Source organism: Sinohyriopsis cumingii, chromosome 19, assembly GCF_028554795.1.
Source record: "Sinohyriopsis cumingii isolate HCF-2022 chromosome 19, ASM2855479v2, whole genome shotgun sequence".
NCBI lineage: Eukaryota > Metazoa > Mollusca > Bivalvia > Unionida > Unionidae > Sinohyriopsis > Sinohyriopsis cumingii.
Window position 1 is genome coordinate 53,125,323 of NC_142979.1, and position 20,473 is coordinate 53,145,795.

The following is a 20,473-nucleotide window of genomic DNA, read 5'->3' on the forward strand; positions in this document are numbered from 1 at the left end:
TTCTCTTATGTCAGCGAATTATACCGGCGTTAAATCAAAGTATCCCGAACACCAACTGTTATTATGACCCATATATGAAGTCGGAACAAATGCATACTGTATTAGACATGTAAAAATACCATGAAAATCATGAAATCTAGACACCGTATATAATGATATGCTATAAAAATTAAAGATGCTCACAAACGATGCTATGAAGCCCATGACAACAACACATATTTACAAATCTATGCTATCCATGATCCAAAAATGCATACTGTAGGACGCCAACAACATTGACATGACGCTCACACGTCTAAGTGTTAGGCGGAGATTATTTGCTAAAATGACTCGATAAAGTACAAATTTAGCACTTGGAGAAGAGAAAACAAAATCACATTTTAAGAATATGGCCGACTCCTCTAATTAGTCGACCATTAAAATCAAATGACTCCGACCCCACCCCTACCCTACCACCGCCAAACTCCCGTATATGAACCAAATAAGTCTAATTTGTACATGCACACAGATGTCGTACATTTACGTATTACGCGGCGTACATACTCTTAAAAACATACTCTTAAAAACAGTCTGGGCAAATACGTTACCGTCTACTTTACCACTGGTACGTATGAAAGAGGTTTCTAAAGGCGAAATTTGATGTTTACATTTTTTTCTTTTTCTTATTCGTAAATAAAATGAAGAAAAAAAGTTGCTTTACACTGAATCAATAGAAAGTGAAAGGATATATGTACATCTTGACATATGTTCTTAGGATTTATGTTTGAAAATGAATCTACAACATAGAATCTATCAAAAAATGTCATCAAATGTGAGCTGTTACATCTTGGCAAAAATGGGACTGGATTGAATAAAGTGAGGGGATTGAATAGGGTGAAAAGGTATTTAAATAAATAAATGTAACACCATGACATTTTCCAGTGACCGTACAATGTGTACCAGTATATGTTTCCTCATTTCAAGGTCCAACAGAAGCAGAGCGGTTTACAAATTCACCTGCCATTGTTTGATGCGCCAATTTTAAATCATCTGAAGGGGGTCATTTTCGTCACATCGTTTACAAATATAAATGTACTTTTCTAGTTGATGTTAATCCGTTGATAAGTGGCATATTTTCACCCACTCGATCAAATATATCCGTTATTAACTCGATACACAAAAAAGTTAATCTACATTTTCTTGAGTAGATACATATATATATATATATATATATATATATATATATATATATATATATATATATATATATATATATATATTTCATTTCACTGTTGAAGTGGAAACATTTGACAGTACATTATGTTTCCACTTCATGAGTGAAATATTTCCAATTTCTGCGTAAAACGTAGATTTTTTTTATCATGTATTTTAAAGGCAGAAACGTTCGATTTGCGTGGATTTGTTTCATCATTTTGTGCGATTAACGGATGCCTTAGTGCATAGATAAAAAGAAAATCGAAAATTTTATTCTAATTTGACGACTGCGACCTTTGCAAATTATGACTGTTCATGTAATGCTTCAAATTGCGTATTTTGGCAAATTAATGATTATTTTCATGCGAAAATGAAGAGACTTTTTATTTTTGGTAACATCTATTGCATGTGCGGATTGATACAGTGAACATGGCTGATGTTAATGTACTATAGCAACATGACAACGTTCAGACTGAATTCGGGGCGTAGAATTATTAAATAACAGATTTTACTGATTGTGAGGTAACCAGTTTATTTTTATTGTCACTTACATTCGGTTTCTAATCGACACTAATTGATGCCTTTTTTCTCCATCGTTTTCAGGCATAATTTATTGTATCACAGTTAAAATTCCTACTTAAACAATTTTATTACTATTCGTAATTAAGAGGTTTATACAAATATTACCGTTTATCAAAGAGCGTAACAGATATAATGCGTGCGTTTATTTATTGACAAAATATATCGAATAAGAACAGGTCATGTAAGTTTAGTCACTGACAATTTGCATGATTCGTGTGGAGCACTAATCAACTAACTGCGATGTGTTTTTTTTTTTTGGTTTCACTGGTATGCATTCTTGACGGCGCCTTTTCACTGAGTTCATAAATATATGCTAAAGAGTCAACAATCTCTGCACATTTTAAGATACTTCCATCCTGATGGGAAGAGAGGGGGAGGGTGTGTGTGTGTGTGTGAGTGTGTGTGTGTGTGTGTGTGTGTGTGTGTGTGTTTGTGTGTGTGTGTGTGTGAGAGAGAGAGAGAGAGAGAGAGAGAGAGAGAGAGAGAGAGAGAGAGAGAATAAGCCTAAATTTGGAAATACAGGTCTGAATAACATATATAAGGGCAGATTTACTTCATTCATGGAAAAATAATTCAGTTTCGAAAGTGATATCACCATTGTGGCGATTAAGGTGGTATCGCCACTGTGGCGATATACTTTTTTCTTCTGATATATTTCAATATCTTATTATGTAATATATAATTTAGGCATATATTCTCTTCATAATTATTTTAACAAAATAACGCATAGCGTGATATACAAATCAGGTACTATACTATGATATGCACGTTGCCATAATTCTAATTACAGTTTAGGCTTACCCGTATATGGCTGACATCATGTGAGCATGACGGGGCTTCAATTATACTTTTCTGTGTGATCCACATGTACAAATCAGGTGAGCTGCTGAAAGAGCGACGCTACCTGCTTCATGAAATGCTGCATAATCATTTGTCCTCTTAATTCCAAATCTAAAATCTGAAGGAAAGATAAGTGTCAACGAGGATATGGGCAATACATGTTGTGGGTGTCTCCTAGGCGAGAAAGTAAGCATAACGTCAACATACACACACAGATATATTATTTATTTTTGATGAACTTTAAACTGATATAAAGGTATATGCTGTTTTTTCTTTTATATATTGGCAGCGTTGCTTTAATTGTACGAAGTCAGAAAACAGAGGATCGCGCGATTATTATTGACAGAATTATTGCCATGTTCATTAGCATACATTTTATTTTAAAAGTGTTGATATTAGAGACAGTTTTCACAATTTTAGAAGAAAAAAATACCATTGCTATGGAAGAATAATAATGTACTCGCTTCTTATAAGTAGAATCCAAACTGCAAACTAATATCGGCCGTCTCATAATGCGTTGGCACATCTGGGTCTATGCAGTTTGTTAAAGGTAATCAGTAGAACATACAACATAAACCATGATATCTCGGCGTATTCTGCCACCGCATATCAGAGTCTATGATCTTCGAAGTTGGACCCGACTTGTAAGCGTGGCTATACAGAAACTGTTTCATATAGACCGTTATATACACGATTCTTCACGACCACTCTGGTGGCATAGTGGTTAGAGCGTCCGCCTTGGATACGGGAGGTCGTGGGTTCGATCCCCGGCCGAGTCATACCAAAGACTTACAAAAATGGTACTCACAGCTGCCTCGCTTGGCGCTCACCATTAAGATGTTAGTGCCCCGGTGCTAGACATCACTATAAATTGCCACACTGCAGACATCGTAGCGATATGATTGAAAAATTGTTAAAGCAAAGTTAAAAATCCAAATCACACACACACGATTCTTCCCATATTGCATAGTACACTCATGTCTGAGGGTAGGCTATGATATCCCCATTTGCGTAAAACAATCAGGTCGTAGGGTTGGCTGTGGAAATATTAATTTTTCCGCGATTTGTAGGCCATTTATTCGTTTATTGCTCCCGTCACATTTTGTTTACAATCATCTTCACCTTCTGTCATGTACAAACTGGTACATGCTGACTGTTATCTCTAAAACCCTATTTTGAGGATTTCTACCACTCTTTTGGTATGATATTGCTCATACTCATTGTGCAGTTGGTTTATAACCACTCTTCTGTAAAGTGTATCCACTGTCAATGCTTTCAGTAATGCAATTTTTAAACATATATCCTCTTAATTTTAAACAACATATAAAACCGATGCATTGTCTTGAGTACTAATCTCTGCCCTATCTCCGCATTTTGAATAGCTATCAAGGTCTCTACATGTAGTGTCATTGCAATGCATAATATTTCGGGATAGCTTTGTGCAAACACTACACGTGTATATGACTGATTTGATAAAACTCAAGTCCTATCTCAATGAAAATGCCAAGGGTTGATAAACATTTATTTTATAGTGAGGGATCGAGAGAGTTGCGGAATGTTTAGAACATTTACTCCTTCTGCACACGCTCCCCATCCCTTCTGCACACACCCAATCTCACCTGCTTAAATATGCTTTTTCGTACAACATCATAATTTATAAAAACTTAATACAAAATCTTAGTATAAAAATAAGGATGCTTTACGTAAAAGTATCTTTATTAAACAGGTGAGGTAAGCCTAGAAAGTAACTCAGTATTTATCTGTCGGCCTATATAGTGTGTGTCAGTTCTCTCTCTCTCTCTCTCTCTCTGTCTCTCAGAATCTGTCAGCATACCAAAACTGAAGTCATCTGCGTGGTTGCAAACTATATATAGCAAGGTATAAGTAGAAGTTTTCGAAAAAGGGATTTCCATTGTACCGATAATTTAATGAATATATTAACATCGGCAGCAGGTGGACATGCTAATGGACTATTCTAGTAAAATTCTAAATCATTTGCTGCCGTTGTAAGATGATATTAATGTACAGTATATGGATTCACAATACAAATTTTGGACTCTTTGATGGTGTTCTAATATAACATTCTACAGATGTCGTTTTAGTTTACTTTTGAGTTTTGTTGAAAATGCAACTTTCAATCCTATCACCTAACGTTTGAATTGTGCATTTTGGTCGTTTTGATGAGAAATAGAGCAGACTGCAGCAGTATAAAGGCTTGGATCGGAATAATCAGACATAATGAATACATAAAAAACGGATTATTTAACCCCCACGATGTACCCATGCAGTGGCTTGGGAAGAAATTAAGCCCCCTTCCTGCAAAATGTAATTCTGGGACCCCTTCGCCACAGCTGCGAGAATTGCTTGGGCGACAATGCCCACTGTATCCACATCTTCTGATAGAAAGGATTTATGTACCTTTTTGCTGTCACACGTGCTCGCATCCGTTAACTCCGACTTTTTTATACGGGCAAGTAGTTGATGCATTGAGACAGCTAGAACAGCAACAAATAAGATCTTATAGAAATGTGTAACTAAATAATGATGAAGATATTATTTTTATTCCACCCTTCTCAATTACTCAACTACTCTAGCATGATCAATTGTAATCTCTCTCTCTCTCTCTCTCTCTCTCTCTCTCTCTCTCACAAGACCAAGATAAGGCCTGATTTAAATTTCATAAGTGTTCTAGGACACACGCACACACAACACCTACATGCGTGCCCTAGCACATCAGCTAAGCTGGCACACTTGTGATATTTAAATCAGGACGATCTTTTTCCCCATAATGAATGAAAATAATCACACTTAAAAGTAATAGTTCACCGCTATGGATATCTATATCTTATATTGTTAGTACAAACCATTTAATATATACGGCTAGCATAACGGTTTCAAAAAAATCAATAGGGTATGCATGACTGAAATGCTGCTTCTTTATGCTTGGTATATGAGTTTTTTTATTGCATCGTACATTTTTTCCGAGCTAAATACGATATATAACCTTCTATTAAATACCTATACTGATTTTCATTACTACTGTACATAAGCTTTGTTCACGTACAATAGATAAGAAAATAATATACCGACACCAACACTGTTTACACACCGCTATAGCACAGTCATTACTATCGTGCTAGTGAAATTCTACTACTACAAAAATGTACTTATTAAAGTGTAGTGATCTCGCAACAGTGCGTGTGTGTGCTTTATATTTTTAACGTAGCTTTAACAATTTTAGTCGTATTGCTATAATGTTTGCAATATGGCAGTTGATAGTGATGTCAAACACTGGGCATCATGCCGCAGACATGTGGCATAGCGTCCCATCCACTCACATTATCCTGACACCGGGCCGACCACTCCTAGCACTAACCTCACAATGCTGAACGCCAAGAGTACCATTTTTATAAGTCTTTGGTATACCACGGCCGGGGTTTGAGCATGCGATCTTCCTTATTCGTGGAGGACGCTCTAACCACTTAGGCCACCAGAGCGGTCCTACAACAATGCAATAAAATTTAATACAGTGCACTAGCACAAGCAGTCAGCAATGTCAAGGTAAGCGAGTTGTAATTCAAGGCCAGAAGTATGCGGTTTGATTCTTACCCTCAGAGTATTGTTTTCTTTATAATTAAGAACCACCGTTACTGTATTTAGAAAAGCTGAAACAAAGCTGCAAATCGAATGCATATTTCGAGAGTTAAAAAAATCTATAAGTTTCAGTGTGGCTTAGGAAAGATACATTTGTGTGACAAATGAGTTGCCAACACAAAAGAAACGTAACACAGTCTCTCGTGCACATAAAAAACTCACTAGGAAGACGCATGTAAAAATAAATAAGGCAGCTCAAATAATGAAAGAAATATAATTATATCTTACATACAAGAAACGTGACACAGTCTCTGGTGTAAGCAACACTCAGAGCATTGCGCTCCCAGAACATTATTAAAATATCTGCGATTTCAACAAAAATATGTCCTCTGGTTTAGTTCTGATATAACTACCTTCAGAGACAGACTCGACAGACAACCAGGTGAATATTTTGCGATCATTTATCACACAACTTAAATATAACATTTTGTCTACGTTTGTCATTAAATACTTTGAACTATTTAAATTTAAATAAACGAAGATTCCTTAAATCGCTCAACAGATTCCAAAGCATGATGTACAGAGTTTACAAAACATGTAATACGTGCACAAACTTGAAGTATGTAGACTTTAAAAACATTAACACTTAAATACATAGAAATTCACTTGAAAGAAATGTAAATAAGTGGTAAATATTTACGGCGTGTGTGTGTGTGTGTGTGTGTGTGTGTGTGAGAGAGAGAGAGAGAGAGATTTGGATTTTTAACGTAGCGTGAACAATTTTTCAGTCATATCGCAACGATGTCTGCAGTGTGGCAGTTTATAGTGACGTCTAGCACTGGGGCGTCATGCCGCTGACATGTATCATGATGTCCCACCCAGTCACATTATCCTGACACTTGGCCGACCCGTCCTAACACTAACCTCTTAATGCTGAGCGCCAAGCGAGACAACTGTGAGTGCCATTTTTATAAGTCTTTGGTTTTTCTCGGCTGGGGATCGAACCCACGACCTCCCGCATCCGAGGCGGACGCTCTAACCACTAGGCCACCGGAGCGGTCACATATGTGTGTATACTATTGTATCACAAAACATTCCACTAAATATATTGAACAAAAGTGCAATAGTTGATGTCACGGTATGTTTTTTTTTTTTTTTTTTTTTTAAAAAAAACGTTTGTATGCCAAATATAGACACGAATTAAGCGAAAACAAGATTGACTTAATGATCAGACACAGGAGCAGTCTACTCAGAATTACAACAAAAAAGAATAATTGAATACGTGTACACACATTTTTAATTTATTATAAAATCACGGGGTATTTTGAACAAAGGTTAATGTTTGCTAGAAATGACATTGCGCATTGATAAATACGAACTGGTCAGAAGAAATTCTCTGTGTGTCTGTCTGTCTCTCTCTCTCTCTCTCTCTCTCTCTCTCTCTCACACACACACACACACACACACACACACACACACACACACACCGACAGCGATATGGAAACTTGATTCAACCGGTTAGATTTAGACGATTAGAGTAGCTGAGATAGAGATTGTCGGGCATGTTGATATGTTAAGACAATTTCAATGCGGTGGTCTTAATGATAACAAGTACGAAAGATATTATTAGTTGAATTAACGGAAAATATATATCATGTAGAAAATATGTATGTAAACAATGCATGAATTTGATTAATGTACTCAGAAAAAAAAATACCGGGAAACTCAATAGATACAAATAGAGACTTTTGCTGATTGAGGTCAATTCGGGACTGACTATGATGAGAATAATGTATGCCAGTGCATTAACTGTGTGATTACAATTAAAGTATAATTCAAGATGTACAGGGAATGCTTATCTAATAATAAGGAACATCGTCAAACATTAAATTTGCTAAAAGCTTAAAATCACGAGATATATTGCTTTAACATGAACAAAGAGGCATTGCCATGTAATGACGACAATCGTGTGTTGATTGACAACATATATTACCTTATGAACACGTGAGCACTCTAAAGGCCCTTAAGTTTTTATTAATACCTTCAGTCGCATTTTTGGCACGAATTTAGTACTTTCACTTATAAAATGGCGCGTCTCTGATAGATATGCGATAGCCCTTGCCCTCAGTATGCTTTTTCTATGCTATTTTTATATACTCCAGAGAGTTGTTGTTGTTGTAGGGTTTAACGCCATTTTTCAGCACAAGATAGGCTATACATGGCGGCCAGTATAATTGGTGGAGGAAGAACCCTGGAAAACCCCGGGAAGAACCACCGACCCACGAGAAGCTTACTCCAGAGAGTACTGGTCTTTGTCTGAACCATTCCTTTACCGAACATTTCTCCTAAATAAGAACAACTAGAATCTCCTAAATAACTGTTTAAATGATTGAATGGTATTTTCAATAATGCGTCTCTGACGTTTGTTGAGTACATTCCAAATATCATTTTCAGTCATTTGCTTGTTTGAGAGTTTCTTAGTAAAGTCGTCCACATTGTTCACTTTATCATCTCTAATTTCAAACAGACGAAACAGCTGCTTTAATTCGTCCACAAAGAAATCTAATAAACAAAAACATAAAGCATCTACATGAGTGTGTGTAACAACCCATATACGGTATTAGGACTAATACGGTAGAAAGGTAGACATTTACATTTTGAATGGTTCACGAGCCCTCAAGTCAGCAGTGGCGACAACCTCAATACATGAAAAAACCCCAAAAGTAAAATATAACAATATAATCAATATTTATGATAAATAAATTATTCAAACAATTCCCGGATAAAATATTTCACTGACGCTCCACTCATGAATGCATTAATCTGGGCTCTTGACAAATGCCTTATTACATCATACGAGAATTAATGTCCTAATGTGAGAGAGTCTCCTTTCAGTGAGTAGTCCCTTGTACTCATCTGTACCGATTCTCCTTTTTCCCCTTCTCCTTCCCTACTGTCTTCCTGTGCCGCTCCTTATGGTACTCTTTCTCCAGCACCCTTCCTTTGCTACTCCTTGTAATCCAATACTCCATGTACTTGTTACGTGTATTTGATTTAATTTATATTTTATTTAATTTAATTGTTTGTAAGTTTTAAAATCTTTTATTTTTAATTTCATTAGGCCTACTTGTCAAAGTAAGGTACTTTTGTTTACTAGGAATTTGATACTTTCCAGAAAAATCATTTTGACCTGACCTTTTTATAAATACCTAATAATAGAAACACTGTTTCTATTTTTGACTTAGTTCCCAAACTTGATTCAGAAATCACTGAGACAAGTAAACAACTTTTTATTTCTATTTTATTCTTGGAGTAAAATGATTGGTTTTTATGAAGGTTATACTAGGAGTACATGATTTTTTATATGTAAACAGCCTCTATTTCGCAATTCTGGATTTTCCGAAATTGCGCATTAGTTAGTTTTAATAGTGATGCTTAGAGATATGTTTCTCGGTTTGGGTTTTTACTTTATACTGGAAAGTGTATGTGACCAGTTTGAAGTTACATTTTAATTTTTATTCAGATTATTTGAATTCGAAAGGAAAATTCTTTTTCATGGGAATATTTGTGTGCTCATACAGAATGTTTGGACAATGACATTTATTTAAATTTTATTTGGAAATTAAAACACCGGAGTATTGTCTGTGGATATAAAAAGACCGGTAGACACATATGTACAATAAAGGCTACAATATACGACATCGCCTTCCACTTTTGATTTTTCGTCTGGATTCGAACTTGAGTTCATTAGAACATTTCATTTCTAAAACTTCTAAAATTTAATTCATGGATTATTCTTGGATTATTTATGCATTTGATTCTCAAAAACGTAAGTTCTTTTTTTCTTCATTTTTACAGTTCGTTTCCAAGGAAATAAATAATTTGTTATATTTTTGTTGTTTTCACTTTCTTTTGTTACTGTTTATTAGAGCCTAAACACGTAACGTAAGAATTGGTGGCTCATCTGGGATTTATTTAATTTTGGCTAAAATATTTCAAAAACTTTGTTTATTGAAATTTCAGTTCTCCGTGTTTTTGAAATAATTAGTGAAATCGGCAAGCTTTTCTAAAATCTCATCAATAGTGGAAACCTTTCTTTCAAGTCCTATACAGGACCATAATTAGACCTTTTAAAAAGAGATGAATTAACTCAATTTGCCAGAAAATATGATCTTTCTCAGGTAAAAGATTCCTTAACGAAGCATGAAATAAAAATATTGTGGTCCAGTACTTGGTAGAAAAAATGTTTTGGATAAAATTGCTTTGGTTTCGATCAGCAAGTCTGTATCAGACTCTGACATAAAAGTAAAGGAATTATAATTAAAATGCAAAATGGAATTGGAGTTAAGGAAGCTGGAACTTCAGAAAGATAAAGAAGAAAAAGAAATGCAGTTGCAGTTGGAGAAAGAGGAGAGAGAGACAGGAAAGAGAGAAAGAAAAACAGTTACAGTTTGAGAAAGAGAAGAGAGAGAGAGAGAGAGTTACAGGAAAGAGAGAAAGAAAACAAATGCAATTAGATAAAGAAGAGAAAGAAAGACAAATGCAATTACGAGAAAAACAAATTGTTTTGTACCTGTATACTTAAAATACATATTTACTTGATATGATAATTTGATTTAGTTTAGTTATTAACTCATCTGTAAATCTACTGCTATTTTGCAAAAATAAGTATATGAAGTTACTATTTTCGTCATTGCCATAGAGTTGCTTACATCAGTTTACGTTATTCTCCGGCATTGCACAGTGCCTGCCCAACGTTGTAATTATATTTGTCAGAAGCTAGTGCAACAGCGGGTGTTGTTGTTGTGGACCTTAACGCCATTTCTCAGAAAAAGGTTATACATGGTGGCCAATGTAACTGGTGGAGGAAGAAACTGGAAAAACCCCGTTAAGAACCATCGACCCACGGGAAGCTACTGGCATCTTTCTCATATACCAACACTGGCCGAGCCCGAGATTCCATCCCACGCGGAGAGTGGTGAGAATGCAGTGATCGGCGAAGGTGAGCTCTTTAGACCACTCGGCTAGCCTGGGCTCCTGGTGTACAGTTCTGTGTTCTTCTTGCCCATTATCATCGAGTATTTTTTTTTTTCTTCCTTTGAGGCATATCAAGTCTTGCAGCTTGAGAATTTTAAATTTGTTGCATATCAAATTAAACTGTTACATATTTAATGCTATTACTATTTCATCTTTCTAACGTTTAAACGAAATTCTGTTCAGTTTTGATGACTCTGCAAAAATATCATCACATTGAGATCTGTATCTTTTCATAAAGTCATCACTGATAAATTTTAAAAAGCAGCTGCCAGAAATGTTCATAGGTTTATATGCAAAGAACTATTTCACTGTAATATATATTAACTTGTGAAATGTATTGCTGTGTTCACTTGGATAAGGTGATTTAACCATTTACACACATTTAAGTGAGGTGCTGTGCAGTCGTAAGGTTCTTTACGAGTATGTTTGTTTTCAATATAAATGCTATCCTTGGAAGGGAGGTATTCCGCAGTGCGAGGGCATTACCAGTTTAGTCTTTTATTTGGACTGGATTCCTCTAACGTTGTCGCTTATGTTAGGGCCTACAGTACAAATTGTGACTGCTTCTATGAATGAAGCTTGGTAAGGTCACTTATCTACAATAGTGTGAAGTGTGAAAACTGAACCTTAAAAATCTATATATCTACACAGTGTTAAAGGCGTATTGGAGTTTCATCGTCCAGATAAGTTGCTGTTTATGTTAGTAGCACGTCTACAGGACAACCATCTACAACATGAACTTTATTGCCATCAATTTGCAACTTTTCTACGATCCGTTAAAACGTATAAATGAATCAAGATTTACGTTATATTTTGCCGTAGCTGTGGTAGAAATTTAAAACTGCTACTTTGTATACGAAATCACCACCTGCAATTTCAAATCGAGCACTATTTTGCATAAATTCTGTATCTGATTTTGTCTAGTAGTTGTAGATTGACCTTGAAAATGTACTGGATCTACAAGCTGGACGTAATAATGTAGATGAATACACTTAGGGTGAGACACTTACCATTTATATATATATATATATATATATATATATATATATATATATATATATATATATATATATATATATATATATATATATAAAGTTCTTCAATTTTGATATTTCAGGATTCTTATAGCTACGAATCTAATAGCAGAACTCCGCTTCTGTGGTCACAGGTCTCTACTACCGAATCAAGGGCCACTACGACTGATAATGTTTCATCTGCCCGACGTTACCGCCCTCCAGAGGACAGCCGTCAGTTTGGTAGGATCATTTGAAAGTTAAAAGAACCAACTTTACGGATATATCTATTATACATATTCAGTATTTCATTTAGTATAGAGGTGCTGTAGGGCCGGATTAAGCCTTTTTAGGGCCCTGGGCATTGCCATCCTAGGGGCTCATAGCTAGCTATCCTGCCTTGTCCATAGATATGGTTACAGTACTATTAACAACACCCCTGTAAAATCAGACGAGCCGTTGGGACCCTGCCTGTGAAATCAGAAGATAATATATTGTGCCTCTTGAGCCTTGGGGCCCTGCCTGTGAAATCAGACGATAAAAAATCCCGGGCCCCTTGAGCTCAGGGGCCCTAGGCACGTTGTCCATTTTGTCCTATGGTTAATTTGGCCCTGACCTGCTGGTGCAGTCATTAGAGTGATAGGCTTGTGACCAGAGGTTGTAGGTTCGAATACTACCATTGAATCAGTCCCAGTAAACTACAGTGGAGTACACCTGGGCAATGCACTTAACTCTAATTTCCTCGATACGAGAACCCTTATATGTTGTTATGCTGTTAAGCAGAAAACCCAACCCAACCAAACCAAACCAAAGCGTTCAATTTATTTAGCCTCCCTACCCGCCTCCCAACCTAAATATAAACAAACAAAAAATAAAACTCCCTCAAAAACGAATGTTTTAAGTCATGTTAATTTGTGTGTCATATTAAAAGAGTGGATTCCTGTTGATCATAAATATCTACAGGTCCTTCCTGTATTAAAGTCGGATTTCACACTATCCATCAAAATCTTTACTGATCCGCTCTGAATTAACGTCGGAGTGCAGTATGATCACAATCGCTTCTTCTGATCCTTTTGAAATAAATTTCGAACATAAAGGTCTACATTTTTTGGGAAAATCAGCATTGCCATATTTTCTCGTCCTTCAAACCAGTATTTAGCGAAATAGTTTATTGTTGTCTTTTTTATTTGACACCTAAGTAAACGAGTCTGTCGAGAAAGAAAAATGTAGACTATTGTTATTTTTTATCATTAAGTACTTTTCACTGCTGTATTTAATACGTCCATTGCTTCTCAGCCTAAAAAACACTCATGCACCGTAAAGCTGTACTTCGATAGGTATCATGAGGTCTTACTGGACTGCCCTGACTTGTTTCTAACACCAGAACATGCTACCATGCTACCACAAATAAAAGACGAAAAGACAAAAGAAATCGAAAAGGTATACAAATATTTTGGCATCCAGCATTTTTCTCTCTATTTATGATGGAGGTTGACTAAACCTACTATTTGTGACTAAACCTGTTACTGTTTCTTCGTAATGTGACCATTAATTACATCCAAGGTTTGTTTATAAATTCGTCATTCTCACTTTCCAGAGAGTTCAATAGAGGCGGTAACTACAATCAAAACGTTACCTGTTCCGGTCTCATCAGTGGATAAAACGTTTAAAGTAAGAGAGCTGAAAGAATGAACGAAACTAAGCCTAACTGTATTTAAAAAAAACGAACAAGGGTTTTATTGTCACATTTTAATATTGCTACATATTAGGTGTAAAACATATGCTCTTAAAGATCTAATAAACCATTTCATTTTGCGACCATATTCCTTTTTTGCAGACATCGTAGCGATATGACTGAAAAATTGTTAAAGCTACGTAAAAAATTCAAATCACAACCACAATCCTTTTTTTAGGTTTGTATTAAGTAAATCATAAATCTGCAGATTCTGGCTGTAAATCCAAAATGTAATGATTTTTTAAAACTATATTTTTTCTGATAGTATATTAATCATTAGTTCCAAATCAATGAATTGATTATGCGGACGAAGACTGCATGCATATTATAGTACATTATATTTCATGGTTTCTTGAGGACCAAGCCAACCGGTACAACGACCTAGTAGAAACTTACAGTAACCTTCGAGCAGAGATCCACAACTTAAAGACCTATTTCGAAGTAGAAACATCAGGGATTCCTGTGCTGCAGGAGTGTTTTAGAATCCTTGTCCGCAGATGTGGTAAAAAAAACCTTTTAATATGAGGATAAGTTTTGGCCCCATGCTGTTGGTACTTTATGCGGTAGGAATTTGTTAAAATGATGTCCACTTATATTTCCACCAAAATGTTCAGTAGAAACTAGTAAATTGGTGTAAGATGCCATCATAATTGAAATACCAATGCCTTATCTCCAGACAAAATCTTTTTGATAATAAAACATAAAATCATAATAAAGTTACTAGTCAGACAATAATGCGATAACTTTAGTCAGTTATATTTATTATGTACATATGGACCTTTCAACGATTCATCCCCAAGTCCGATATAATTGTCAAAGGAGTGTAATCTCACCTGCACCGGCAATTGAGAGTCATTTGTTTCTACCAGGAATTCGATCATATCTAGTAAATGTTCATTTTTTTGTGAAAACTTATCGTCGAGAAAGAATTGATACTGCTGCAAATTTCATTTGCAAGAAAAATAATCTTTATGGGACTAAACAAATTTAAATGTCTTCTCTTTCATCAAGATAACTATCATCATGGCGTGGCATTTGCAATATTATTCATTGTCCTTATTATTTCAGTACTTTTGTTTTACTTTACGACAAAAAAATCAATTAAATATAGTTAGAATACCAGTGAAATCTCAGTTTGAATGGTTAAAATCAACCAGTTGTTTCAAACTGTAATACTTTCGGGAGAAAGATGCAACATCTATCCTTTGTGCAGTTGGTTCCTTTATCAGATTATTTTCTCTTTTACTACAGGCGATGCCAAGATAACGATTGAAAGAAAGTCTAAGACATTCCTGTATGTATCTTACAATCCAAAAGATGTTTCAGAGAAGTGTGCAGTCTCTCCTGAACAAGTCCTTAAACCACTGGAGCACTACAAAAACGCGTGCAAGCACGCTGGAGATGTGCTTCAGCATGCACCACATATTAACGACAGCATTTCCATCATCATTAATGATGAAACGGCAATGCGAAGGGAAATAACAAAAGCTGATCTTCCGGGAGACAAAGGAGTCGATGCCATGAAGTCGGTTATGTCGAATATTACAAAATTAAAACAAATGAATGCAAATATGGATACCATACAGAAATATACGGAGCTAACTTTTAAAGAATTGTTAGAAGCTTCCAAGCTTTTCTTTGCTTCCAATTGCTGATTATTAGTGCAAATAAGGATAATTTAAGATGCACATTTGTACCACAATGCCATAACGTACTGGAACGTTGCGTTAAAGGAAATATAGTCTTATTGTATGTATGTATGTATGTATGTATGTATGTATGTATGTATGTATGTGTGTGTGTGTGTGTGTGTGTGTGTGTTTTATGTATGCGTTACGCTATTTTGTTCTTAAAGTAAATAACAGAAAAGAGCGAAAACCAACTAATTTTGCATGCGTGTGTGATTTAGATTTTTAACGTAGCTTTGTTAAGTTTTCAGACATATCGCTACGATGTCTGCAGAGTGGTAGTTCATAATGATGTCAAGCACTGGGCTTCATGCTGCAAACATGTGGCATCATGTCGCAGCGACTCACATTATACTTTCACAAGGCCAACCATTCCAAACGCTTACCTCAATGCTGAGCACCATCCGAGGCTGCTGCTACGTATAGTTTTCATATGACTTTGAAATGACTCGGCTCGGGTTAAAACTCGCGACCGGCAGCATCCTAGGCGGACGCGCTATCCACTGTCGCGACAGGAGCAGTCAACAAATTTGGTAAAATTAAGCAAATAAATTAATTTCCCAAGAATAAAAAATTAAAGTTAAAAACAAATTTTCATGTTTTGTGAATTAAATTTCAAATAGTCCTAAACATTCTATCACAAGTCTAAAAGTACAGAATATTCGCAATGAATTCCAGTGGTGTTCCCGAATGAATTCCAATGTTGAATGTGCCAAGATACCACTAATTTCGAATGTGCTAACGTGCTAACAGACTCGATATATCACATTGATCTAATTCAAAATGCCGTTGAATCAATTCACAAAAATCCTAAGATAATGTTTTTGTTCGAAATTCCAAATAATAATTTAAATGAATAAACCTCCTTAAATATTAAGTTAAAGACAACTAAACTTGATTCCTTTGAAGACTGGTGTTAAAATAGGAATGAGTAGTTCTAATATCAAACTTAATATAAACTCTAAGACACAATTTGAGAACCAGGATGAGGGTCAAACATTCATTTACATAAAATTCTAAGCTATAAACGATCTTATATTGCTCTCCATTACTCTGTCATCTTAATGGAAATTTCTATCAAGCTGTAAACAAAATTTGGTTCTAGACACCTCTTAGGTCAGAATCAAGGCAGTATTTAGAGATCAAACTTTGTAAACATGTATATCCTGCGTGACCTTAGATATGTAGGTCCAACTCGTACCCTAAAGTATGGATAAAAGTAAAAAACTGTATGTATGTATGTATGTATGTATGTATGTATGTATGTATGTATGCATGCATGCATGCATGCATGCATACATGCATGCATGTATGTATGTATGTATGTATGTATGTATGTATGTGAGAAAGAATTACGTACGTAAACGAAATAAAATGCAGTGTGCATTTCAAAGAAGCAATAATTTTTGAGAGGTATTTCTGATTCTTGTCAATTTAAACTGATCATTCTTACTTACTAATGAATATGAATTTATCAGCACCACCGACAAACTATTTTCAGCAAACAGAATTATAGATTTGTTTTTTAAAAAGCATTCACCAAAGTACTTTTGTTTATTATTTATGTGTTTGGTTTTATAATGCTTCCTGAAATTACTTTTCATTTAATCAGTGAAACCTAACTAAAGTATAGTCACAAAATTGTATGAAATTGGTATGCTATTAGTGTTGTCAAGATTTAAATGTATATGGGTCTTATAATATGATAGTGTATTCAGAAACCTTTCATATCATTGCTATAAAATTGTAATATGTTAAATAAGGCAGTTTTCAATACGTACCGTTTTCGTTATATTGACAAATATAGAAGTTCTGCTTCGAAATTAAGTGCACATTGAGTGATCTTATTTTCTGTCACAGTCGAATGACTCAAATTTAAAGAATACGATAGAATTCTTTTGAATAAAAGATCCAAACAAATATTGTAAGTGCCTTATGGTACAGTTATGGTTATGTCCTGTTATGTGCAGATTATTCATAAATCGTTACAAAACTAAATGAAGGAAATAATAAATAATAAGAAGAAACATTGGCATTAATATGTTGTTGTTTTTGTGAGGCTTACAAAACTCTTGTTGGATCTTATTTTCCACTTGGAAAAACTTATATTATTCAGGCTGAATAAATCATTGTCTTTTGATGCTGCTCCCGAATTTAGAAACCCTCACCTTTTTCTACCACCGGCTCTGTACGTCAAGTTTCAGAAAAAACGACTATTCCATTAACTTTTAATTACAGTTTTATATATTTGGTTGATGGTAAGAGGTCCATCTTGTTTTGATAAAGTATGTTTAAAAATTAAACCACGGTATAATCGATTCCCGGTATTAGTTTGATTAGTTATGCGGAATAATACATTTGAGGTTGACCACAGACAGCGAAATACATCTAGTCAGCAGCGTGTCTCAAACTGACTTCCCTTCTTTTATTTCTGCATTAAATTTATGCATTAAATAAGTTTAGATTCTTAGTATAATAAAGACCTGAAAATGTATTATCTGAAGTCGACCGTACTAAAACGCATTATCCGAAGTTGACTATAGAACACAAGCTATATGTAAGTAATATGATGGTGTTAGTGGTGGAATAGGCGAGATGCTCGTGCACTTCATGATACCTGCAATGCGTCTGTATAAAGCGACCAAATGCAATGTAAAACTTGGGCAGTCACACATACACTTTCTATGGATAGGAGCTAAATCCTGGACATTTAGAGCGGCCAGATCAATCCGCTTCCAACCCTGGAGAGATAAAGCCGGATTGAGACTGCGAACTGAAGATTGTGCTTGCCAGGAAATCCTACCACAAGGGTGGACAACCCAGGACGTCCTAAGAACGTCGGGACAAGGGAGCCCCAGTCACGTGAACCGCTTAGTCAGGATTTGTTTGAGAGACTGTCGAAGGGAGGAGTTTTGCTAGCCAAGGAATCCTGCCACAAGGGCGGACAAACCCTAGACGTCTTAAGAACGTCGGGACATGGGAGCCCCAGTTACACATACCCTATAATTCATTACACAATGGTTAAACCATAGATAGGCGCACCTACACAATGAAAGAGCCATCGGACGGCGTATCTGTGCAGTGAATACGCCATTGGAGGGCGTATATTCAGTGAATAATTGTTCAGTGCGGAAGTATCGGCGAACATAAAAGTGCTCTTAGAAACTTTAAGAAAAGATATTATTTAAGAACGTTTTAACTTCAGTTATTTATTTTCATATTGTGCAATGTATTTTTTATTAGTATTCGTCATAATCATCTAATTAAATTATCTTATTTTTTTTGTCCGTGTTGTTTCTCTGTTTTCCATAAGTGGCATTCCAACCGTTCTGTGACGCAGCGAAAGAAAACTATCTGCATGTACAAAAGTTAGGATTTGCTTTCAAGGCCTACATTTATTTACGAGCCCAGAATGTTCTGGAAAGGATCTTGTTTACAATTTGGTGGAAAATGCGATCAGAAAGTTGGGTATCTAGTAATGTTATCATGTCTTAGGTTGTTGTTGTTGTAGGGTTTAACGCCATTTTTCAGCACACGATAGGCTATACATGGTGGGCAGTATTAATGGTGGAGGAAGAACCCTGGAAAACCCCGGAAAGAACCACCGACCCACGAGAAATCACGTCTTGGGTAAATTAAAGTAGTGTATATACGTTTTGTAAATAAAATCGTGTATTCTTGTTCCAAGTTCAGTCTGGCAGTCATTTACTGTTGCGTTCAGATATCATTTGAGAGAAATCATTTAAAATATTCATTTTAATCACAAAATGCTCACGGAGCTTTGGACTAAAACACTAGTTTGAGATTATTGACGATTCATTAATAGACATTCTGGATTATATCTATATGATACGTAAAGACATTTAAGATTAACAGAACAATCGTCTGGAACATTCTAAACTTTATTTTTTACTTCTCACAGGCCATTTTGAGTTATTTATATTTGATGTTACTATAAATATTTGGTTAGAACACTCTTTTCAAGAAAAAGCAGTTGATAAATCTTTTCTTCACTTTGGAAAAATCGTTGAAATCTTGAAATGGTCAAGAAAGCACTGGACATTGTTATAACCAAGTACTTAGTGGCAGTTCTCGTGATATCTAAATTAATCTAAATTATATTTTCAGCACAAAAGAGTGCTAATTTGTATGGTGTTAAGGAATGTTTCTTGAAGGGATATGAGCTGGTATCGAGGCATATCGACACAGGCTTGGGAATTGAAGAAAAAACGTGGCAAACCCACGTCGAAGTTGCGTTGGAAAATTAATAACTATTTGGCATGTAGTGTACAATCACGGCGGTTGATGAAAATTACGATAACACAGCTCATACCAGTTGAAATTTTAAAGGATTGCATCCGTAAAACAAATATTTTGGTAAAGTAAGCCAAGTATTAGTGAATAAAGGACAAGTAACATTGCGTGAAACTAGTGAGCTTATTTGTACACATGCGCCATAGCCGTTGATTGGATAACAAATACAACAATGTATTGTTGACGACCATAGTTGTTTGAACGGGAATGATGATCTAAATTATTTGAGAATCTTTTAGTGATTCAGATTTTGTAGATTTTATTCGTGTGTGTCTATATATATATATATATATATATATATATATATATATATATATATATATATATATATATATATATATATATATGAGAATGCAAGCACCATGTACATTATTCTACAGTCTATGCCATTTCCGTAAGAGTCGTTGAGAAGAAATAGCGATTTATTTATATTACTTGTTGGTTAGATTAACAGAACGGAGAATCTTTAATTTAAA

The 20,473-nt window shown here is 35.3% G+C and overlaps 1 protein-coding gene across 1 annotated transcript; it reads left to right on the forward strand.

Moving 5' to 3' along the window:
* Positions 1–2,582: 2,582 nt before the first annotated feature.
* Positions 2,583–18,966, forward strand: LOC149775712 (uncharacterized). The gene is made up of 5 exons (XM_089943129.1): positions 2,583–2,802; positions 12,365–12,503; positions 13,858–13,931; positions 14,353–14,497; positions 15,247–18,966. The coding sequence occupies exons 1-5, from the start codon at positions 2,764–2,766 to the stop codon at positions 15,648–15,650; spliced, it is 801 nt and encodes a 266-aa protein (XP_089799255.1). The 5' UTR covers positions 2,583–2,763; the 3' UTR covers positions 15,651–18,966.
* The last annotated feature ends 1,507 nt before the right edge of the window (positions 18,967–20,473 follow it).